General features: G+C 43.5%; 1 protein-coding gene across 1 annotated transcript in view; it reads left to right on the forward strand.

The window, feature by feature from the left end:
• The first annotated feature begins 647 nt into the window (after window positions 1-647).
• The window catches only part of neil3 (nei-like DNA glycosylase 3), a 46,133-nt gene continuing 21,506 nt past the window's right edge, over window positions 648-25,274 (forward strand). Inside the window, exons 1-4 of the mRNA XM_078557612.1 lie at window positions 648-795; window positions 7,307-7,431; window positions 13,256-13,390; window positions 24,344-24,557. Of these exons, the coding sequence (XP_078413738.1) occupies window positions 703-795; window positions 7,307-7,431; window positions 13,256-13,390; window positions 24,344-24,557 (567 nt within the window). The 5' untranslated portion in view covers window positions 648-702. The remainder of the gene's footprint in view (window positions 796-7,306; window positions 7,432-13,255; window positions 13,391-24,343; window positions 24,558-25,274) is intronic.

A 25,274-nucleotide genomic window follows, 5' to 3' on the forward strand; every position in this document is an offset into this window, starting at 1 on the left:
CTAATTCCCGCCAGGGCTCCTGGCCTGCCCGCCAACCTTAAAGACACTCTTTAAAACATAATTCTTGGACCAAGCTTTTGGTCATCCGACCTATTGTTGCCTTTTGTGGCTTTATTTTGGGGAACCGCCTTGGGACTATCCTTGTGTTAAAGGTGCTATATAAATATAAGTTGTTGTTGTTATTAAAGGGGCTCGAGAAATGCAAGTCGTGTTGCGGAGGAAGGATAAGAAAAGTCATCCCTGGAGTGCTGCTAAGTACGTTGTGAAGACACGGCATATTAATACGAAAGAATCTGAGAGTGTGGCTTTTTGGCAATTTGGACAAAACTCACCACCCAGTTCGCAGAACTCAGACCCCAATCCTGACCGACCCAGCCCCCACCTGACTGAGAGCACATTCTCGCGATACCTCGCAAAAAGCCCCGCCCAACGCGATCTCCCGGATGTCCGACTTTATCGAATGAGGGGCGTTCCGAGCCGGAGGCGCATGCGCAAGGCCAGATCCCCCCGATTGGTTGTCATCGCGCATGCGCAAGGCCAGACCCCCGTCCGGTTTGGGTGTTAAATCGCGCATGCACAGTGTCGCCACCGTTTGAATGATTGGCGGGCTTTCCTTGCGCACGCACAGTGGCAGCCTTCCGGTTTGAATGTTTTGGCGCATTTTCCTCGCTCCTGCCTGATCTCCTTGTCTGACTGTCCGCGATGGTGGAAGGACCCGGCTGCACGTTAAACGGGGAGAGGATCAGGAGCCGAGTAAGGGAAGGACAGCGAGTTGTGGAGCTGAGAGGGACTGTGGTGAGTGAAGAATGTATAAAATTATATCAGAGGACATGCATCATATAGAAAATATAGACATAGACTGTCGATACAGAAACAATCCTATAGACACGGTACTGTCGATATACAGGCATCCTATAGGCACGGGACTGTCAACATACAGGCATCCTATAGGCACGGGACTGTCAACATACAGGCATCCTATAGGCACGGGACTGTCAACATACAGGCATCCTATAGGCACGGGACTGTCAACATACAGGCATCCTATAGGCACGGGACTGTCAACATACAGGCATCCTATAGGCACGGGACTGTCAACATACAGGCATCCTATAGGCACGGGACTGTCAACATACAGGCATCCTATAGGCACGGGACTGTCGATACAAGCATCCTATAGGCACAAGACTGTCAACATACAGACATCCTATAGGCACGGGACTGTCAACATACAGGCATCCTATAGGCACGGGACTGTCAACATACAGGCATCCTATAGGCACGGGACTGTCGATACAAGCATCCTATAGGCACAAGACTGTCAATATACAGGCATCCCATAGGCACGGGACCGTCGATACACGGGCATCCCGTAGGCACGGGACCGTCGATACACGGGCATCCCGTAGGCACGGGACCGTCGATACACGGGCATCCCGTAGGCACGGGACCGTCGATACACGGGCATCCCGTAGGCACGGGACCGTCGATACACGGGCATCCCGTAGGCACGGGACCGTCGATACACGGGCATCCCGTAGGCACGGGACCGTCGATACACGGGCATCCCGTAGGCACGGGACCGTCGATACACGGGCATCCCGTAGGCACGGGACCGTCGATACACGGGCATCCCGTAGGCACGGGACCGTCGATACACGGGCATCCCGTAGGCACGGGACCGTCGATACACGGGCATCCCGTAGGCACGGGACCGTCGATACACGGGCATCCCGTAGGCACGGGACCGTCGATACACGGGCATCCCGTAGGCACGGGACCGTCGATACACGGGCATCCCGTAGGCACGGGACCGTCGATACACGGGCATCCCGTAGGCACGGGACCGTCGATACACGGGCATCCCGTAGGCACGGGACCGTCGATACACGGGCATCCCGTAGGCACGGGACCGTCGATACACGGGCATCCCGTAGGCACGGGACCGTCGATACACGGGCATCCCGTAGGCACGGGACCGTCGATACACGGGCATCCCGTAGGCACGGGACCGTCGATACACGGGCATCCCGTAGGCACGGGACCGTCGATACACGGGCATCCCGTAGGCACGGGACCGTCGATACACGGGCATCCCGTAGGCACGGGACCGTCGATACACGGGCATCCCGTAGGCACGGGACTGTCGATACTGAAACACCCTATAGGCACGTGGACTGTCGATATACAGGCACCCTATAAGCACGGAGACTGTCGATATACAGGCACCCTATAAGCACGGAGACTGTCGATATACAGGCACCCTATAAGCACGGAGACTGTCGATATACAGGCACCCTATAAGCACGGAGACTGTCGATATACAGGCACCCTATAAGCACGGAGACTGTCGATATACAGGCACCCTATAAGCACGGAGACTGTCGATATACAGGCACCCTATAAGCACGGAGACTGTCGATATACAGGCACCCTATAAGCACGGAGACTGTCGATATACAGGCACCCTATAAGCACGGAGACTGTCGATATACAGGCACCCTATAAGCACGGAGACTGTCGATATACAGGCACCCTATAAGCACGGAGACTGTCAATATAGAAACACCCTATAGGCACAGGGACTGTCGATGTATAGGTACCCGGTATTTACACCGGGGGCTGTTGACTGTCACATTATGAGCCAACCAATCTCACTGGAACTTTGTGTTTCTAAAGAGGGCTTCCAATCTCCACGTTCGAAAATCCTGCTGTGGAATTCTCTCAATGTTGCTCCCACATGGACAGCTTCAACGATGGCCCACCTCACAGGTTTTGAATCTCGCCCTCCGAGATTTCATTCCCCTGGATTCCCGAGTACACTCAAGCATCCACTTACAGCTACCGTTTCAGACCTTGGCCGTGCCGAGCAGAACACCACTGCTCCAAAGGGGTACCTTTGCCCCAATGGCCCGCGGCACAGAGTTGCCATCCTTCGGCTGCCTTTGTGGAATTTCCGGGCTTCTTTTGAGCCCACTTCATTTAAATCCTGCTCCCTGTTTAGAGCTGTTTCTCTAATTGGAGTCAGTTTCCCTGCTCCTTACTTTTAACTTAGCTAGTAGCTGTCATGACGTGGCAGATGGTGTGTGCCAGGCGGACTAAATCCACGAGGGAAACTTGGTTGCGCTGTCACAACTATTTTGCAATTTGTATTTATTACGAGCTGTGTGCACTGAATTCAGAAGTAATAAGTCCACCAAGACCTTTCAGAAATGTTTTTTAAAAAAATCAAATTAAAATATTAACAAACAAAATAAAAGATGTCAAGTACATGCATAAGACTACAATTGCTACTATGATAACTCCTAAAATTCCTAAGTAGCCTAACTGCCAGTTAGACAACGGTCCAAAAATAGATTTTAGATTTTAAACGGACTCAGCAAGTTAACACAATACGCTAGACAGTGGAATTCCAAATGGCATTTCTCCAGTTTCAGTTTCGGCCGACAGCAGACATATGCACAAATGCTGGAGGCTTCGTTAAGGCTATTTGACACGCTCCTGTTAGATTCTACATGGCCTTCTCCTGACACACAACCTTTCGTTCTCCTTTATATATACTTCCCTCTTTAATATCTAAATTCTATTGTTTCATATGTCTTTGAAACTGTATCTTCCTCACAATATAAAAACTTTCATCTTGTCACTCTCTTGTCAGTAACCTTTGGGAACACATTCCTTAACCTTGCTTATCTGGCTAGTTGTAAACAGACTAAAATCCCTTTGAAATCCAAATCTCCCTTCATTTATCTAAAAATGCAAATTCCCTTCACACCTTGCACGTTAAACCAGCATCCATGTTTACTCATTAACATGTCAAGCACCTAGCTTCTTTTGATGATTTTAAACTTGCAGTCTGCTTGACTCCAAATGTAAGCAAATTACACAAAGACCCAACTTACCCCCATAAACCTACTTCACAATAAACAAGAAAAATATTATGAAAATGATTATACTTTCCTGACAAAGCTGTTTCTGTCCCTTTGTCTTTTGCCCCCTTTTTTCTGATTTAAACTGGCTGACTGATCCTTGAACTGATCTGGTGGCCTATCAAAGCATTCCAAGAGGGTCCCACCCTTGTTACTAGGCAGGAAAAAATGTAACAAGCAGTGGAACACCCTGTACCTTAAATGTTACGATCTCCACAGACTATAAGCTTACATGGCGCACACAGAGACAGAATGAATGAATTTCATAACAATATGCAGACTATAGACACACAGACTGAGACTATAGACATGGCATCTAAAAAAAAACAGTGTAGACAAGGATTGTCATTATACAGACATATTAATACAGGCCCTGTATAATAATCAGAGAATCGGGGCAAAGTTATCCACTGGTTGCTATCATTCCTGATACAAAGGCAGATGGTTGTGATTGTTGGAGCAATTCTCTCAGTCCGAGGATATTGCCGCAGACATTCCTCAAGGTAGTGTCCTAGATGCAACCACCTTCAGCTGCTTCAATAATGATCTTCCTTCCATCACAAGGTCACAAGAAGGGATGTTCACTGATGTTTATACAATGTTCAGCACCATTTGTGACTCCTCAGATAATGAAGCAGACTGTCCTAAGGCTGATAAACGGCATGTAATATTCAAGTGTCAGACAACAACCATCTCCGACATGAGAAGCTCTAATCATTTTTCCTTGATATTACCATCACTGAATCCCCCAGCATCAAGAGCTTGAGGGTTATCATTTACCTGAAACGTAACTAGACTAGCTGCTTAAATAATATGGCTACAAGAGCAGGTCAAAAGCTGGGGATTCTGTGGCAAGTAACTCTCTTCCTGACTCCCCAAAACCTGTCCACCATCTACAAGGCACAAGTCGGGAGTGTGATGGCATACTCTCCACTTGCCTGGATTAGCGCAGCTCCAACAACACTCAAGAAGCTTGACTCCTGGCAGGATAAGCAGAAGCAAAATGCTGTAGATGCTGAAAATCTGAAATAAAGACAGAAAATTCTAGAAATACTCTGGCAACACCTGTGGTGAGAGAAACAAAGTTAATGGCTGGAATGTTCCATTGCGGTGGGGGTTGGAAAATCCCAGGTTGAAGTAACCTTTCTTCAGTCTGAAGAAAGGTCCTTGACCTGAAATGTTTACTCTGTTTCTCTCTCTCCACAGATGCTGCCAGACCTACTAAGCATTTCCAGCTGTTTCTTTCTTTATTTGGCCCCTCATCCATCTGCTTAAATATTCACTTCCTCCACACTAATGCACAGTGGCAGACCTATCTATCATGTACAAGGTGTACTGCAGCAAGTTGACAAGGCTTGTTCCAAACTCGAGACCTCCAGCATCGAGGGTATCAAGAGCAGCAGGCACATGGGAACACCACCACCCACACGTTCCCCTCCGAGTCTCACACAATCCTGACTTGGGAGCATATCGCAGTTTGTTCACTGTCGCACGGTCAAAATCCTGGAACCCCCTCCCAAACCTACACCACAAGGACTGCAGCGATTCAAGAAAGCAGCTCACTGTCACCTTTCAGGAGCAATTAGGCATAGGCAGCAAATGCTGTCTTGCCAGTGACACCCACATCCTTCGAATGAATAAAAAAAAATGCGTAGACAATGAATTGTTTTTAATTATTTCATGGGATGCGGGTATCCCTAATTGCCCTTGAACTGAGAGGCTTGCTAGGCCATTTCAAAGGGCAGCTAAGAGTCAACCACATTGCTATGGGCCTGCAGTCACATTTGAATGACCTTCTCCTGCTTTGCAGTAGATTTCCTTCCCCAAAGGACATTAGTGAACCAGATGGGTTTTTGTGACAACCGATGGTGGTTTCATGGTCACCGTTACTGAGACTAGCTGTATATTCCAGATTACTTTTATTAATTGAATTTAAATTCCAGCAGCTGCCGTCAGGGGATTTGAACCTGTGCCCCCAGAGCCTTTGCCTGGGCATCTGGATTACTAGTCCAGTGAAATTACCATTAAACCACCACCTCCCTGTATATAAATGCCCATCATAAATTAACATGCAGTGTATAAATGGATGCTATAAATATCTGGACATATTAATGGAGCCACCAATCATAAATAATTATAAAGCGTAATAAATATACAATAAATAGTGTAGATTGGGGCAGAAAAGTGCATGTGTAGTGTCATTAAACGCTACAGTGCAGGAGAATGTCATTCAGCCCATCGAGCCTGAGCTGGGAGTTATTCAAATTGGCAGGAGGTGACTTGTGTGCCTCCCCAGGAATCAGTATTGGAGTCTCAGCTAGTCACTATATTTATAAATGGTTAATACAAAAGAATATAGAGCCTTATATCCAAGTCTGCTGATGACACGAGCTCGATAGCACAGTAAAGAGCCTGGATGAGTTCAGCAAGGTATAAAGAGATGTTGAAAGATTGAGAGTCAGCAAAACTGATAAGAGTTCAACATGGGGATGTGGTGTGATTGTCCATGTTGGACCTCAAAGATGGATCAGTGTTTAATAAATGATGTGATAATAGAAACTGTAAGGAAACTAACTAGAGGACCAGAGAGATTTATGGTGCATAACTGTACAGAATTAAAAAGACTAATGGAATGTTAGCCTTCACTTCAAATAGGCTGGATTACGAAGAGGTTGACTTTATGCTCCAGTTGTATAAAACTCTGGTTAGACTCCCTCCGGAGTACTGTGTTTAGTTTTAGGGTACTTAAATAATTAAATGATTTGGTAGGGAAGGTAGAGAGAAACTGCTGCCCTCTGGTGGAGGAGTGAAGAACAAGGGGGTGTAACCTTGTAATTAGAACTGGACTGTTCAGAGGTAATGTCAGAAGCACTCTCTCTCAAAAGTTAGTGGAAATATGTCATTCCCTTCCCCAAAAGGCATTTGACGGCAGATAAATATAAAATTTCTAAACTGAGTTTGATAGACTTCTGTTTGACAAATGTATTCAGGGACATGGAATCAAGGTGGTAAATGGAGTTAAGATACAGATGCTAGACTTGAAGGACTGGATGGCTTACCATGGTTCCTGTCTTCCTAACTTTTGCTTTCAACTTTAAAATATAGTTGAAATGTCATTTAAACATTAGACAGATGTATGACTTTAAAATAGGGATAGTGTTAAAATGCTTAATTCAAGTGATTGGATATTTAAGACTTGAGCACAAAAAATGAATTTAGAATTTTGGGAGGCTAATATATATTTTACTTCAAAAATGGCAAATGCTCAAGGTCAGGCAGCATCTGGAGAAAGCGATTAACATTTAACATTTCATGTCAATAATCTTCCATCAAAACTGAAGAAGTTAGATGAATTTTGCTTTTATGCTTTCTTCCAGATCACTCAAGTAAACGGACAGGTTTCCTGTCCGGATGGAATCCGACTGCTCAAAGGAAAGGTTTACACTGGTGTGGAGACATTGGGCAAAGAACTTTTCATATATTTTGGCCTAACCACATTAAGGTAGCGTGTCTTGTATTTTTTTTTCTACTGAATAAAACACATTCTTGTTGAAAGAGCGCATTTATTGTGACAATCCCATTCTGCAATAACAACATGGGACACTGAATTCAGGTTCAGCATTTCCTTGGTTGACTTCAATGATAATGTCTATACTAAGCCCACTGTAAAGGATAATTATTCAGTGATGGCTGTGCTCTGGGCTGTTACTCCTATTCATCTGGGTGAATCATGGGTATGCACCTAGGAATTTCAAAATGAGAAATACTATTGTCTGTGTGCCGACCTCAAAATAAATGAAAGGTGCCGAGGATTATCGAATGAGCGACACGTTTTTCAAATTGATGCAAATGTTGCTGTAATCGATAGGATAGGATAGCTTGATGTGTTTGATTACCAAGCCATTAGGAATCCTAAATCAATGAAAATGTGTGTGTTCAGTATTGCTGATTTGTCTCTAGCAATGTCATGGGCAGTGTTTTACTTATCATGCAGCAAGTTAGTATGAACATGTTTTGTATCGCTGAAAGGAACATTGATAAAACCATTCTTTGAAGACATACTTTAGCTTCGGTGCCTACTCCAAAATGATGGAGTAGCGATGTTGCTGATGCATGACATCTGGAATATATTTGCTTTTTAGTGCTTTGGCTTATGCTGAATATAGAACTTAAATTTGTCTGTGGAACACCTGTGAATAAATCACTGAGATGTAGCTCAAACAGTGCCAGTTCCAGCAGTTACATTGCATGGTTTTAGCCCTGTCTAGTTCCACTGGAACTTGATTGTCTGCAATTGCAGCCTAAAGCTACTTTAGATTGCCACTGTTTGGGTTGCAATGTTTATTTAGAATGATATGACTGTTAGTAAATGTGAACTTTTAAGGCAAACTCTAACTTGGCCTTGTCTGTGCAGAATGGCAAAATGTTCTAATACATTTCTAGGCTGAGTCGATGAACCTATCCTGTTTTAGACAGGAGGTGTTGGTGAATTTGACCCTCCGTTTACTATGCATCTTACATTAGTCTTGGGTTAGTGGTAGCACTCTTGCCTTGAGGCAGAAGATTCTGCATTCAATCCTACTCCAGGATCTTGAGCACAAAATTTAGGCCGACACTCCAGTGCTGTACTGAAGGAGTTCTACACTGTTGGGGTGTTGCATTTTGTATGAGATGTTAAACCAGTTGGATCACAGTAGGCCTCTCAGTTGGACATAAAAGATTCCACGGCACTATTTTGAAGAAGAAAAGAGAATTTCTCCTGGCCAATATTTAACCAGTGCTAAAAACAAACTATCAGAGTGTTGGACATGATAATGGGAGAAAAGATCAAAAAGGATGTAAAGACATTTAAGATAGAAAACAGGGATAAACTAACCAAACTTGGAGAGGATAAAATCCTTGGTTTGGACGAATTGCTTCCCCGAATATTAAGTTAGGGAAGAGATAGCAGAAACACTATTACATTTTCATAAAAAGTTATTTGTACATAGAATAGTCCAGAGGTGTAATGGGATAATTGAAGCTAATGAGATTCTTAAATATAAAAACAGAGGTAGAACAAGTCCAGGGAACTATAAACCAATTAGCTTAGTGTCAATGTTAGGAAAGCGAATAAAATCCTTCATCAAAGATGTGTATGATGACACAGCAGTTGGTAAAGGCTGAATTGTTTAAATCCCAAAGGAAAATTTGAACAACTGTCATAATCTATATTTTCAGTTGGTATGTTTGAGATGCAGCTCTGAATTCTGGAACAAAACCACCGAGTCTCAAGAGGTTATTTTGTATAAAACCAAAATAAGCATTTATTAATTTAACAACAAATTAAAGGAATACACATTTCTACAACTTACTACCATAATAACTTTCAAACAAATCCCCAAGTTAATCACTACCAGGAAAATCTTCACCAAGGCAACAATAACCCATAGACTTTAAACAGACACCAGGCAAAGCACATTTGACCTTATGAATTCAAAATTAGGATCCTCTGCAGTTGTAGGCTTACAGGCTGGTTAGATCTTAAATGCCTCTGCCTTACATACACACAAACTCCTTTCTGTTTATACCTAGCTTTTCCTTTGAATGTAAATTTTCCATTGTTTCACTAGGCTTTTAATGTCACACCTCCTAACAATAACATTTTCACCCCACTAATTTTACCAATATAAACACGTTGCTTGGCGTCTCCCAGGTAGGTGCAAGATTTTACTCCCACCTTTGAATGCTTTATTCAACAAATGCAAATGTACGCTTAACCTTTTTAACTTCCTTACTGTTTACCTGATTAACATCTCAAAGCTACTATAACATCAAAGCACCCAGGCTAGCTGGCTTTAATCCAATTAAGACACACAGTCAAACAGACACAGACCCCACTACAATTCAATTTTTAAATTTCCAACAACGTCATAGATATTAATATCTCTTCATGATGTGTGACAGAAAAACATCTGGAAACTGAAAATATAACAGTAATCAACATGGATTCCAAAAGGGAAGGCCAACGTGTGACCAATTCTTTGACAGAGTAACAGGTTTAGTGCAGCAAATGTAATATATTTGGATTTCCCAAAAACTTCAGTAATAGATGGATAGCAGAATAGCTGGTGTCAAATTTGCATTGAACCCAAGTTAAACTACACCTGGATACTCTGAACAGTTCTGGCCTCCGTCTTATAAAAAATATGTAGTGGCACTGGCGATGGTGCATAAAAGGTTTACTTGAATTAAACCAGAGCTGCTGAGGTTGCACCCAAAGGAAAGACTGAGCAGGCTGCAGCCTTTTCCTCGAGTAAAGAAAAGATGGAGTGGTGACCTGATGGAGGTCTTCAGGATTATGAAAAGGTTTGATTAGGATAGACATGGAGAAGATGTTTCCACTTGGCTGATGGCACCCGAGCTAGGCCCCATAAATATAACAGTCATTATTAAATCTAATAAGCAATTCGGGCAACATTTCTTTACTCAATAATGAGAATGTGGAACTCGACTGTAGGTGAATAATGTAGATAGATTTAAGGGAAAGTTTGATAACCACATGAGGGAGAAAGGAATTCAAGGTTATGTTGATGGGCTTAGATGAAGAGTGATGGGAGGAAGCTGGTATAGATCGTAAACACTGGCAGGGACCTGTTGGGCTGAGTGACCTGGTTCTATGCCTTTAATAAGCTGTAATTGTCAGCTCATGATCTCATTGCTGTTTGTGGGAGCTGGCTGCGTGCAAACTGGCTGTCGCATTTCCTACTTTACAACAGTATTTTGTTGGTTGCGAAATGCCTTTGGATTACTTGAGATCATGAAAGCAGTGATATAAAGACAATTCATTCTATATTTACTCTCACGTTCTCTGAATTGGCAACCACATCTCTATCTTTGGAGAGAGAAACAGAGTTAATGTTTCGAGTCCTTATGACCCTTCTTCAGAGCTCTGAAGGAGTCACATGGACTTGAAATATTAACTCTATTTCTCTCTCCACAGATGCTGCCAGACCTGCTGAGTTTTACCAACAATTCCTGTTTTTCATTTCAGATTTCCAGCATCCTCAGTATTTTGCTTTTGGCTTACATCTCTACCTTTGCTTCTCTCTGAATCTAGAAAGAAAATTGAAATAATTGTAGGAATATATAGCATTGAATATGCATATAGTGCAGTAACTTGCATTTACATTTCCAAAATGTCTCCCAAATGCTTCTTGAAATGATTTACTTTTTGGAATAGGATGACAAGTTATGTCGCCTAAACTTGGAATAGACTCGGACCCAATTTTGGAATACTTCTGGTTCCGTGCCAAAGTCTAGTACCCACTGAGGAAAGAGGTAGAGTTTAACATCAAAAGTGAAACTAACCAAATAATTTACAAATTCTGTTCTTACAAATGAGATGTAGGATTAGTACATAAATTAAGATTTTTAGATCAATATCTTTATAATACAAGTTAGTGTTTTTAAATGACCTTATTTCTCCTGCGATATTGTTTCAGTTGTTAAACTGAATGTAGTACTTCAATTATTTTGCTTGCTATTGGTGGGCTATATGGTCGGTGCCTTTAAAGTCACATTGTGAAATTGTAAGAAGGCACATGATTTAGTCAATTACAGGATAACTGAATTGCTGTTAATTGGGAATCTGCAGATTGGTGAACGTTGGCCAAAGGTTAGAGGAACCAACATGAAATCAGTGCCTTTCTCATTTTCCCAGTGTACATTACATGCAAGATTACAGGACAGATACCACCCTTTGAGATGGTAATCAGGAGTCAGGCCATATCCCGACGCTGCGTTCCTGCTTCAACCCACAGGCTCATGTTATTTTCCCTGCGCAGAGTGGGGGACGGCCTGGAGGTGGGGCCTCTGCCTCCTGAAGCAGGCCTGAGAGGGGAACAGAGGTGGGCAGATGCCAAGGCGGGCAGGTTAGTAGGCCTGCCTCTGTTTGCTGGGATGCTGGCCCAGTTCTGCTCGTGAATGTTAGGCCTCGTACCCCGGATGTGAGGCTGAGTAAATTGGGCCTATATTTTTTCGAGTTTGGAAGAATGAGAGGTGATCTTATTGAAACATAGAAGATTCTGAGGGGGCTTAGGGTAGATGCTGAGAGATTGTTTTCGTTGGTCGGGGAATCTGAAACATGGAGCGGGGGCACATTCTCAGGTTAGGGGGTCAAGCATTTAGAATTGAGATGAAGAGAAATTTCTTCATTCAAAGGATTTTGAATCTCTGCAATTCTCTACCCCAGAGAGTTGTGGTTGCCCCATCATTGATTGGGATAGACAGATTTTTGGTGTCTCGGAGTATTAAAGGAAATAGGGAGTGGCCGTAAGGTGGAGTTTAAGCCCATGGTCAGCCATGATAATATTGAATGATGGAGCAGGCTCGACGGGCCGTAGAGTCTCCTCCTGCTCCTAGATCTTATGTTCCTGTGTTCTCACTGCTGCCAACTAAAGTTCAATGAGAGGTGACCAGCAAATGCTGGCCTAGCCATGGACGCCCACATCCCGTGAAAGAATAAATTAAAAAATATGTTTTAAAAACCTCAGGTCATTCCAAAACACCTCTCAGCAAATGACCAACAAGATCCCCCAGCTTCAGTGAGATAAAAGACCAGACAAAGTGTGTGTTTTAGTTGGTGGGTAGATTTTGGGATATGTTAATAGTGTTTTGGTTCTATGTTTTTTCTAAAAATCTGTCTCTATCTCACTATCTATACTTGTATTGAGACCATCACTCTTTCAGTAATGAAGGCAGCTTCAGTATAATGGTTCAAGAAAGTGTTCTAAGTCAAATTGTTTTTATAGTGGTTTTTCATTTGGATTCCAGTAACCTCCTATCTAAGAGCCTGCTCAAAGGCACTGGACACCTGGAAGCTGAACTAAAAGACCAAAATGAGCACCCCTTTAGAAAATGAAAATGCTGTGTCTTTGCTCTTTATATGCATGCACATACATTTCCTTTAGTTCCTGCTTGATGTCCACTCTTGCCTATGTGAAGTCTTCTGAAATGTTGTTTTACATGTGGAGTGCTTTATATTATTTAGCTGTTCGGTTGGGGTGAGATGGGAAGAGAAATGTACACTAACTCCTACTTGAAACTCTTCATCCATTTAATGCTCATTTCAAAGTTAGAGGAGCGTTTTTTCTTTTGTGTTGCTTCAGTTATTTGCATTGATGAGAGCACCAGTTGACAAGAATGTAGGCTGGAGATAAGCAAAGATTTTTGATTTGACTTTGTCTTTAATTCCTGAGAGATCATCTCCAGGTGTGTTCAAGGGACAGTCTGGTGGACTCTTGGTTTGAAATAACTGTAAGCATCTCATTTATATGCCATTCCAGGGTACATTTTGGTATGAATGGTTCATTGCATATCAATTCATCTGAGAGCAGGCACAAGGTTGGAGCCGCAGCAGTTCTGGAAATCCAGCTGTCTAATGATTTGATTTGCTTCTTTGACTCTACCGTGGATGTCAGGTAAATGTGTATCAACTTAACTTTCTAGTTTATTTTTATGTTTTCTTTTAATTTTATTCATCAATTTCTGTGTCGCCTTAAACTCTGATGGAAATAAATTACAAATTTGTTCAAAATTATTTGACACAAAATAGGATTTCAAGTGTGTGTGTGTGTGTATGTTGGTGTGTGTTTTAATTTCCCCACATTTATTTCCTATGTCGAGGTCTAAGTATGATCCATCAAGTCATTACTTTTGTAAACATATGTTTTTGGTTTCTTAATAATTATGCAATAATTTACAGCACTAGTTGTACTAACAATTGAGAGAATAGTGATCAAAGTGACAGCAGAATTATGTAGAAGGTACAACATGGAAACAGGCCTTTTAAATCTATTTTTCCTCTGCCTGCTCTGTTTCCATATTCCTTTATTCCCCTTTCTTGCAATCATTTTGTCCTGTTCTTACATTTGCGCATGATCTCTACTTCACACTGAGAGCATTCCACAGCTCACAACTGTTTTTTTAAAAGATGTTTTTCTGCTTTCTGCTGTAATTCTTTTACTTTTTGTATAGTAATAAATGTTCCTTTGTTCTAGCTCTTCAATTAGTTGAAATAGTTTGTTTCTATGTCCATCCCTTCATAATTTTAGACGCTTGTCAAATCACTCATTAATTTCCTCTATTATAAATGAATTCCTTCATACAAGGTAGTAGCCTAGTGAATCTGCACTGTACCCTCTCCATTTTCTCAGCACTCTATAATGTAGAGCCCATGACTCTATAAAAGTTCTTCAACTGTGGTTTAACTAAGATTTTATATAGATTCACTATTACACCTTGGCTTTTATATTCTATACTTCTTGCCATAAAGCCAGTAAGCCATTAGCTTTTGTTATGACCTTATCGGCTTGAGGTGCTGCTTTTAATGTTTTGTAAATATGAATCCTAAATCTCTCTGCTCTTCTGCATCGTCTGGCTTTCCAGGTGTAATTATTTTTATTTGAATCAAAATTTCCCGCCTCACATTTGAATTCCATCTGCATCGTTTCTGCCCATTCCACCATCTTACCAGTTTCCCTTTGCAGCTCCCTGTTGCCCTCTGGAGCAGAGTAGGAAGGGTATAGAGGCAGACAGCAATACAAGAAGGTGCACAAAAAACAAGAGCCTATGAGACTACATAAAGGAATTTGCTGAAAGGCAACATAGAGTGTAATGAAGTCTGAGGACCAGTGCAATGGGAGTACAGTTTACGCAAATGAAAGTGGCAGACATGATGGGCAGAGAAGGATAGCCTAAAAAAAAATGGTCAGATTAGAATGACAAGATAACTTGAAGGATAGGTATTGAAAGAAGAATTGCACAAATGCAGACGGATAACCAGAAAAAATAATAAAGGGGCAGATGTAGTAGAAAAAAGTAAGTTCAGTGAGATCTGAGAGAAAAAAATAAGCAAAGAAACTGAAGTTAAAGGCGTTTGTGCTTTTGGTATCGGGTATTGTAGAGCAAGATCAATATTTTTATAATGGACATTGTAGAGTAAAATATTGTAGAGTAAGCTCTAGTAATTCCTCATAATTCAAGAAAGTTCGAAAGTGGATTTTTATAAAATTGAAGTAAATGTATTACTCTGGTCCTTGCCTGTGACGTTAGTTATCTCATAGAATCCCACAAGATTCACACCTTTTGACCTGTTGCTGATTCTTCTTTTCGGTGCCTTGCTCTTTGAATATATAAAGTTCTTGAGAATTACCATACGTGATATTTGCTCTGAAAATAAAAGTTATATTTTAATAGGAAATGCTTTACTTGATACCAAAAAAATTCAAATTTAATGTTAGGTTGGTGTTCTAACTCCTAAAGAGTTCCTAAAGGGAAAAGGAGGAAGGGTTGCCCTGATAAAGGATGACATAAGGGCATTAGTAAGAAAGGATCTCAAAATCAAGAAATTGAATCCGTATGGGGGGAGGTTAGGAATAGCAAGGGTCAGAAAATGCTGATATGAATAGCTTATAGGCCACCTAACAGTAATTATACCGTTGATCAGAGCATTAAATAAGTAATTATTGGAACTTGTAACAAAGACAATGTAATAGTTGTGGGGGATTTTAATTTTCATATAGACTGGACCAATCAAGGTGGCCTGGAAGATGAGTTTGTAGATTGCTTTCAAGGCAGTTTCCTGGAGCAAAAGGTGTGGACCAATAGGGATAGAGCTATTTTAGATGTAGTATTATGCAATGAGGCAGGATTAATTAGTAACATCATGGCAGAAGATTCACTGGGAAATAGTAATCATAATATAATTTCATTCCACATTAAGTTTGAAAACAACATACATCAATCACAAACAGGAATATAAACTTAAAGCCAATTACATGGGTATGAGGGGAGAGCTGGCTTAGGTTGATTAGATAAATAGACTAAAAGATATAGCAATGAATAAACAGTGATAAACTTTTAAAGAAACAATTCAAAATGTTCAACAAAAATACATTCCATACAAAAACTCAGCAAGAAAGATGGCTTACTAAGGGAGGTTAAGAATAGTATTAGATGAAATGAAGAGGCTTATAATGTTTCAAAGAATAGTTGCAAGTTTGAGGATTGGGAGTGTTGTAGAAACCAGCAAAGGGCCAATAGAACATGAGAATGAAACAGGAATATAAAGCAGATTGTAAGAGCTTTTATAAGTATGTGAAAAGGAGGACAGTAGCTAAATTAAACATTGGGCAGAATCTTCCCAGATTTGCACTAAGTGCAGTAGCAGGTGGGTAAAACAACGTTTTTCGTATTAATGTTCCAAAATTCGCGAGATTCTGGAAAGCTTCCATCAGACTGGAAAGTAGCAAATATAACCCCTCTATTCAAAAAGGGAGGGAGACTGAAAACTGGAAACTATAGGCCTGTTAGCTTGACGTCTGTCATGAGGAAGTTGTTTGAATTGGTCGTTACAAAGATTATAGCTGGGCATTTCGAAGAGCTCGAGGCGATCGGGAAGAATCAGCCTGGTTTTGTGAAAAGAAAATAATATTTAACCAATTTACTGGAGTTTTTTGAAGAAGTAATGTGCACATTGGATAAAGGGGAACCTGTAGACATACTGTACTTGGATTTCCAGAAGGCATTTGATAAGGTGCTACGTCAAAGGTTATTATGGAAAATAAAAGCGTGTGGTGTAGTGGGTAACATATTAGCATGGATAGAAGATTAGCTGGCTGGCAGAAAGCAAAGAGCGTGCATAATGGGTCTTTTTACGATTGGCAGGATGTGAGAGTAGAGTCCACAGGGGTCTGTGCTGGGCTTCAACTTTTTACGATTTACATCAATCATTTAGGTGAGGGGAGTGAAGACATGGTAACTAAATTTGCAGATGACACAAAGATAGTAAGAAAGGAAAGTATGTTGTGAAGAGGACATGAGGAGGTTGCAAATGGATATAGATAGGTTGAGGAAGTGGGCAAAGATCTGGCAAATGAAGTTTACTGTGGGAAAATGTGAAGTTGTTCACTTTGGCAGGAAGAACAAAAAAGAATATTACTTAAATGGAGAACAGCTGCATAATTCTGAGGTGCAGAGGGATCTAGGTGTTCTAGTATGTGAATCACAAAACGTTAGTATGCAGGAACAGCAAGTAATTAAGAAGGCTAATGGAATGCTATCCTTTATTATGAGAGGGATTAACCTAAAATTAAGGATGTTATGCTTCAGTTATACAGAGCATTGTTGAGACCGCACCTCAAAACACTGTGTGCAGTTTTAGTCACCTTATTTAAGGAAGGATGTAAATGCATTGGAGGCGGTTCAGAGGAGGTTTACTAGATTGATACCTGGAACGAGTGGGCTATGAGGAAAGATTGGACAGACTGAGCTTGTTTCAACTGGAAACAAGAGTGAGGGGTGATTTGATTGAAGTATACAAGATCTTGAACGTCCTTGACAAAGTGGACGTTGAAAGGATGTTTCCTGTTGCGGGTGAGTCCAGAGTTAGGGGGCACTGTTTTGAAATTAGGGGTCGCCCTTTTAGGACAGAGATGAGAATTTTTTTCTGAGGGTTGTATGACTTTGGAATTCTCTGCCTCAGAAGGTGGTGGAGACAGGGTTATTGAATATTTTTACGGCAGAGTTAGATAGATTCTTGTTAGGCAAGGGGATCAAAGATTATCGGGGTTAGATGGGAATGTGGAAATTGAAACATACGAAGATCAGCCATGATCTTTTTGAATGGCGGAGCAGGCTCAAGGGGCCGGATGGGCTACTCCTGTTCCTATTTCTTATGTTCTTATGTTTTATCAGCCAGCCACAATGATGGCCTCTCATGCTGGATTGTCCCAAACCTGCTGCATTCATTGTGCATTCCTGGGAAATGCGCTATTTCCATGGCAGGTGGGCTCCAATTCGCCTGTAATGCCGTCACCTTACTTCTTCACCATGCCAGGGGCCACCTCTCAGTGCTTCCAGCCCAGGACTGCTGCAAATAAAATATGGCTCCACAAGGCAACAAGACTGCAGCTCCCAGGTTTAGTGACGCGTCCCTCAAGCACCTTTTGGACACTGTGGAGGCCCACTGTGATGTCCTCTACCCCAGCTCTGGACACAGGAGGGGCAGCAACATTACCATTCCAGCTTGGTAGGCGAAGGCAGTGGTGATCAGTGCCAATGCTGCACAGAAGAGGTTCGCCATCCAATGCAGATAGAGGATGAATAATTTTTACCGTGCAGCCAGGGTATGGCAACCATCTCACTTACTGCCAGCTCAAGGGACATCACGACTCACTCTTTCACGCACACACACGCCCTCACATCACCATCTGCCCTCATCTGCACCGGAGACAGCCCCCTCAGCCCTCACCCTCTTAAGACTACTTGCACAGATCAACTTGTGCCCCCACACAAACCCTGGGATACTCTCCTTCCTCAGTACAGCCCTCATTCTTCAGCCTCTTCCCTTGCCTGAGTCCACTACCCCCCCCCCCGGCCCCCCCAATGCTTCACCAAGCAAGCCCTAGCCCTGCAGCTGTACAAAACTCACTCCTGCCTTATGGCTGTTCTTGTAGATAGAGACCTGACTGTGAGCTCCCCCAAAAGTGCTGTGGTGCTGTCTGCGAAGCCTGGCGCTGGTGACTGCGAGTGCTGCCTGAAGCGAGATAGGCAAACAAACCTTGAAGTCCTGAGTGAAGCGCAGCTGGCCAGATGTCGGTTACTTATGTGCGGTTGTACAATCACGCTGACGTGGGCAGATGATCCCGCGTGGGGGAATGAGTCTGTACGGCTAGCCTTACAACAATATTCAGAGGTATAACAATGAGGTTCCTGACGTCTGATGGCAGGAAATGCGGCCCGCCAATGATGAGCGGATGATCGCAAACTGGTTTAACGATGAATGTTAATGAAAGTTTAATGGTGAAACTGATTTTTGTCCCTGCTCACCATATTGTCTGCTCTTGCCAGCAGGCACGGACGATTCTGCCCGTTGGTCCCTTCGAAGCAGACACAGGAGAACTTATCATGGGGAATTAGGAAATGCCGAAACTTACAAGAAATATCTTTTTTTCTGCTTTCACAGTAGAAAACACAAGCTGCATACCAGAAATAGAGGGTAACCTAGGGGCTAATATGAGTGAGGAAATTAAGGTAATTAATATTAGCAGAGAAAAGTGCTAGAAAAACCCAAGGGACTAAAATCTGACAGAACTCCAGGACTTGATGGCCTACATCAGTTTCAGGACATCACTGCAGGAGTTCCTCAGGGTAGTATCTGAGGTCCAAACATCTTCAGCTGCTTCATCAGTGTTCACCGATGATTGCCCAATGTTCAGCACCATTCGTGACTCCTCAGATGCTGAAACAGTCCATGCCCAAATGCAGGAAGATCTGGACAATATCCAGGCATGGGCTGGGTCAGAATCCTGGAAACCCCTCCCGAACAGCACTGTAGGTATATCTACACCACATGGACTGCAGCGGTTTAAAAATGCAGCTCCACATTAGCTTCTCAAGGGCAATTAAGAATGGACATGGGATGTGGGCATTGCCTAGCCAGCAATGCCCACATCTCATGAATGAATTTTTTTTTAAATCCTAGGGTTTTTAAAAAAGAGCTGCAGAGTAATTGGATATAATTTTCCAAACTTCCCTAGGTTCTGGAATGATCACAGAAGATGGGAAGCTATTAAATGTAGCAGCACTGTTCAAAAAGGATGGAAAAGAGAAGCTGGGAACTGCAGCCTGGCATCAGTCATGGGAAAGTGTTGGAATCTATTATTAAGGAAGCCTTCATAATGCACTTGGAGAATCATTGTATGATAAAACAGAGTCAACGTGGTTTACAAAAGGAAGATCCTGTTTAACAATGTAATGTTATAAAGATAAAGGGGAATTGCTAGATGAATTTCCAAAAAGCATTTGATAAGGTGCCACACAAGGTTAATAGGCAAGATATATTAGCATTGGTAGAAGTTAACAGACAGGAAGCGGAGAGTAAGGATAAAAGGCATTTTCAAATTGGCAGGCTGCGACTAGTAGAGCAGCGCAAGAATCAGTGCTAGGGCCTCAGCTATTTACAATCTATATTAGTGACTTAGACAAAGAAATGGAGTGTGATATATCTTAAGTTTACTAATGATTAAAGCTAGGTGAGAATGTAAAGCTGTGAGGACGACACAAAGAGGCTGCAAAGAGATATAAACAGCTTAAATGAGTGGACAACAAAATGGAAGGTATATAATGTGGGGAAGTGGGAAGTTATTCACTTTGATCATAAAAGCAGAATATTTTTAAAAGGTGAAACTTGATGCTGAGAGAGACTTGGGTGCACCTATACAAGGAGCACAAAAAGGTAGCATGCAGGTACAGCAAGTAATTAAGAAAGCAAATAACTTGCACCTTGTATTGGGAGGGAATTGAGATACAAGAATAAAGAAGCCTTGCTACAATTGTACAGGGCTTTGGTGACAACACCTGGAATACTGTTTTCAATTTTGGTCTCAAGTTAAGGAACAATATACTTGCATTGGAGACAGTGCAACAAAGGTTCACTAGATTGGTTCCTGGGGTGAGGGGGTCATCCTGTGGTGAACAGCTGTGAAAATTCTATATACTATATTCTCTGGAGTTAAGGAGAATGAGAATTGATCTCATTGATATATACAAGATTATGGTATGGGATGGGCTTGTTTGGTCGATAGATCGAAAAATCTTGCAAGAAGGCCCTAAGCTTGTTTCCTGATGATGTAGATCCGGGAAACGATTGTCACCTTCCCCCGTCAATGGCAGCTCACATTTCCTGCTGTTGGGAAGTCTCCACAGCAGCTTTGTGGCTGGCTTGTGGTGCCGGGGCTAGGACAACAGTGCTGGTGGGAAGGGTACCTATGGGCTAGGGCAGCTGTGCCAAAGAGAAAGGAGCCTTGAGGTAAGGGCAACAGTGCTGGGGAGAAGGGAACCTCGGTACTAGGGCAACAGTGCCTGCAAGAAGGGAACCTTGGGATAAGGGCAACAGTGCCGGAGAGAAGGGAACCACGGTGCATGGGGGGGTGCTGGTGGTCATGGCAGCACAGACTGAAGGTTGCACACTAACACATGCCGGGGTGGGGGAGCAGTGGAAGAAAATGGCCAGGCAAATGGAAAAGCATGTCAAAGATGGGCATTCTTCTGCAGCTGATTCTGTCTAGCTTGAGCTCAATTGACATGCTTGGGGTCAGGCTAGTCAGGTGGAGGTGGCCTGCTGACTGCTACGCCCTGTTGTCTGTGATGACCTTGGCGGATGTCCTCTGGAGGGCTGAGACCTGGTGGGCCCAGGCCTGCTTTTGGGGTCTTGCTGTGTGGCAGTGCCATCCTCCTTGGCCTGCAGAGTTGGAGCTGCAGGGGCCACAGGAAGAGGGGATTCGGATGGGCCAGTCACTCCTAGAGTCACCTGGGTGGATGGCCCTGGGGTGTGCACCTGCTGATCCTCCTCCCTGTGGGTGCCCTCGGGCCCCGACTGACTCCTTCGGAGGAAGGGGCTCTCAAGTTGACACTGATGGATGCTAGCAAGTGCCTCAACATGGAGTACAACTCCTGCAGCAGTGCAGGACCAATGTCCTAGACCAAGGCCTCCTTGGCGGCTGCTGGTGCATTGGCAGGCCGGCACAATCACCTCAGGGTAAAGGTGAACAAACTCATCCATCGTGCTTTGCAACCTGAGGAGTGAGGCAGACATCCCTTTCCGATGTTCCCGAGCTTGTCTTTGCAACTCCAGCAGCTGAGGTATGATCGAGTCCCGAGGCTCTTCATCTGACCTGGATTCAGCAGGTTTCTGGCCTCCAGCAATTCCGAATGCCGGTACCTTGGGATGCCTCTGTGCTCACCAGATTGTGACCCCGAGGCTACTCTAAAACTAGGTCCCACTGAGGTTTGTGTCTCTGCACTGGTGGAGGGTATGGGTGAGCGCTGTGGCCAGTCTTCAATGTCGGTATCTGTGGATTCTCCTTCTGTGGTGTCCTCGTGGCTTTAGTCGAGGACCTGGGTTGCGGACCCCCTTAGCTGCTTCCCAGATGTGCCTCCAAAAGAAAGGAGAGATAATTAATGCATGACAGTGACCTGTGAAATAGGAGACACCACTCGCAGCATGGTTGTCTGGTAGATGTTGCAGTGCTGGATCCTCACCTGATTGAGCGTCGCCGACCTCATCGTCAGCACACAAACGGTCCACATCCTCTATGGCCAGCTGAATTGCCCGATTTTCAAAATCAGGCCGTTGAGGTCGGGCATTCCTCCACCAGTCTGGGACCTCTCCCTTTTCTTGTGTGCCAGCTTGTCCTGCATGAAAACAGGTGGAGAAGGTGTAAGCAGGATGCCTGCCAGGCCAGACGAAAAAGATGTCTGGCATGTGTGGATGGTGAGTGATGCCATTGACAGGATGAGGACATGATCCGCAGGGCAGATGAAGTTGTGTGAGAGAGTGGTGATGTCTCTTGAGTTGGCAGTGAGTGAGACCCCTGTGGTTCTGTTTAGTCTACTGCATTCGCTGCTCCCAATGCGGTCTCCTCTACATTGGAGAGACCAAACGCAGACTGGGTGACCGCTTTTCAGAACACCTTCGGTCTGTCCAAAAGCATAACCCAGACCTCCCTGTCGCTTGCCATTTCAACACACCACCCTGTTCTCATGCCCACATGTCCATCCTTGGTCTGTGGCAATGTTCCAGTGAAGCTCAACGCAAACTGGAGGAACAGCACCTCATCTTCCAACTAGGCACTCTACAGCCTTCCGGACTTAATATTGAGTTCAACAATTTCAGATCATGAACTGTCTCCTCCATCCTCACAACCTTTCCGATTCCCCCCTTTTCCAATAATTTATTATTTATTTTTAACAACTTTTTTTTCTCTCCCTCCTATTTTTTAATTTATTTTGATCTATTGTTTCATCTCCACCTTTTAGCCCATTTCGATCCCTTCCCCCCCCACTCCACCCACACTAGGGCCATCTGCCACTAGCTTGCTTCCCTTAATGTCCCCATTAGCACATCTTTTAGATAATATCACCACCGTCGACATCCCTTTTACCTTTTGTCTATGACATCTTTGGCAGTCTCTTCTTGGCCTCCACTTATCACTAGCCCCCTATTGAGCTCTCCTGTCCCACCCCCTTCTACTAGCTTATATTTCATCTCATTTCTATATGTCTTAGTTCTGATGAAGGGTCATACGGACTCGAAACGTCAACTGTATCCCTCTCCGCAGATGCTGTCAGACCTGCTGAGTTTTTCCAGGTATTTTTATTTTTGTCCCTGTGGTTCTGTGATGGGCTTGTGTGTGTGTGTGTGTGTGTGAGTTGAGAGTGATGAAAAGAGTGACTAATCCTGGCATAATGGAGGAGATCATTCATCCTCTTCCGGCACTCAGCTGTCCTCTTTTGGAGTGTGCTAGCGCTAACCACTGCTGCCATCACCTGCCATGCTGGGTTGGTGCCCCTGCTTGCTGGCCTTCGCCCAGAGTGGGGATAAGAGGACATTGGTGGGCCTCCACTGCGTCGCATAGGTACTCAAGCGAGAAGTCGCTAAATTTGGGGGCAGCATGTTTCCCAGCTTTTGCGGCCATCAGTTCCCAGCAGCTTCTTATCCCTTGGTGAGTGTTATCTCTATGCAGAGTTGGCCTTTAAACATGGTGCCTGGACGACTGAAGCTCTGAGGTCACGGCTGGACAGGTGAATCCGAGGCCGCCCCACCAGCTATCCAACGTAAAACCCGTGCCTCTGATTTTATTTCAACAACGTTCCACACGATACAGGGTGAAATTTCGCCATTGCCATCGGCAGGTCAAATGCCGATTTTCCCCGCCCGATAACGGACTTTGCCGATCTCGGAGAAAATCCCAGCCTATGAAAAGGCTTGACAGGGTAGATACTGTGACATTGTATCCCATAGCTGGGAAATCTAGAACAAGGGGGTACAGTTTGAGCATAAGGCACTGATCATTTAGGACTGTCCCATGAAGGGAGGCTGAGTAAATTGGGCCTATATTCTATATATTAGCGTTTAGAAAAATGAGAGGTGACCTCACTGAAACATACAAGATTCTGAGGAGGCTTGCTAGGGTAGATGTTGAGAGATGGTTTTCATTGGTCAGGGAATCTGAAACATGGAGGCACGTTCCCAGGCTAAGAGACCAATCATTTGGCACTGAGATAAGGAGAAATTTCTTCCCTCCAAATGGTTGTGAATCTTTGGAATTCTCTCCACCAGAGGGCTGTGGATGCTCTATCATTGACTATGTTTCAGGCTGAGATCGACAGATTTTTGGGGTCTCGGTGAATCCACTGATATGGGGAGCAGGTGGGAAATGGAATTGGGAGGGGGAAGAAACGTTAGATTTGAAGGAATTGATAACTGGTTGAGATTGCAAGACCGTTATGTAGAAACTATGGTGCAATGAACACATGACAATGTTATATGTTGAATGAAATTTAACATTAATGTTTCCATTATCTATCAGGAACGCATCTGAGTGCAAGCAGAAAGTAAAATTATTGGAAGAACTGGATGTTTGTTCAGCTAAGTTCAATTGCTCTAGAGCTGAGAATGAATTGAAGCAATATGGTGCTCGTATGATTTGTGATGTGCTCTTGGACCAGACTGTGCTTCCTGGAGTGGGAAATATCATCAAAAATGAATCAATGTTTGATAGCGGCTTCCATCCTGCTGTGAAGGTAAGTGCCTCATGTAGCAGAGCCCATTTAAAACTCATCTGCGTGTTTTAGGGTAGATAAAATTAATTGAAGTAGTGACTTCATTCAATAAGTCTTTAAAGGCGCAACTTAGTAATACTTTCCTCTTGTATATCTATTTTATATTTGATTTTCTTTCCTGCACGCATTGAAACAATCTTAGCATCCACTGAGACAAGGGAAAGACAAGTCAGAAAATAGGTGAATTGCTCCTACTGGGCCAGGATTTTCTGGTGGTCGGTAAGCCGACTGCCACCCGCGATCGGGCTCCAACCGCGATTTCACGCTCGCTGGCCAGTTAATGGCTGGCCAGGGTGAAGCGCGCACTGCAGCGCTCAATGGGAGTGCGGGAGGAGTGCAAGCGCTGAAGTTCATACAGGAGTGTGCAGTGAAAGTTCCCTGAGGCACAGAGCTGCCTCAGGGAGCTGAAGAGTTTTAAAATAAAGAATTAAAAACTTAGGCAGTGTTAAAAACGTGTCCCCCTCATGTGGCTCTGTCACATGAGCAGGGACATGTGATGTATGAAATTTAAAACAAGTGTTATTTAATTTTTATTTGCTGTTGGAAACTTCATCCCACCCGTGGATGAGCTTTCCTAAAAGAAACCTAAAGGCCACTTGACCTTTTCACCTGCTCGTCAACCGTAAGGTTGGACGGGCAGCAAAAACTTTCATTTAATTATTACTTTAATGGCCTTAA

This window comes from Cetorhinus maximus, chromosome 2 (genome assembly GCF_964194155.1).
Source record: "Cetorhinus maximus chromosome 2, sCetMax3.hap1.1, whole genome shotgun sequence".
Lineage (NCBI taxonomy): Eukaryota > Metazoa > Chordata > Chondrichthyes > Lamniformes > Cetorhinidae > Cetorhinus > Cetorhinus maximus.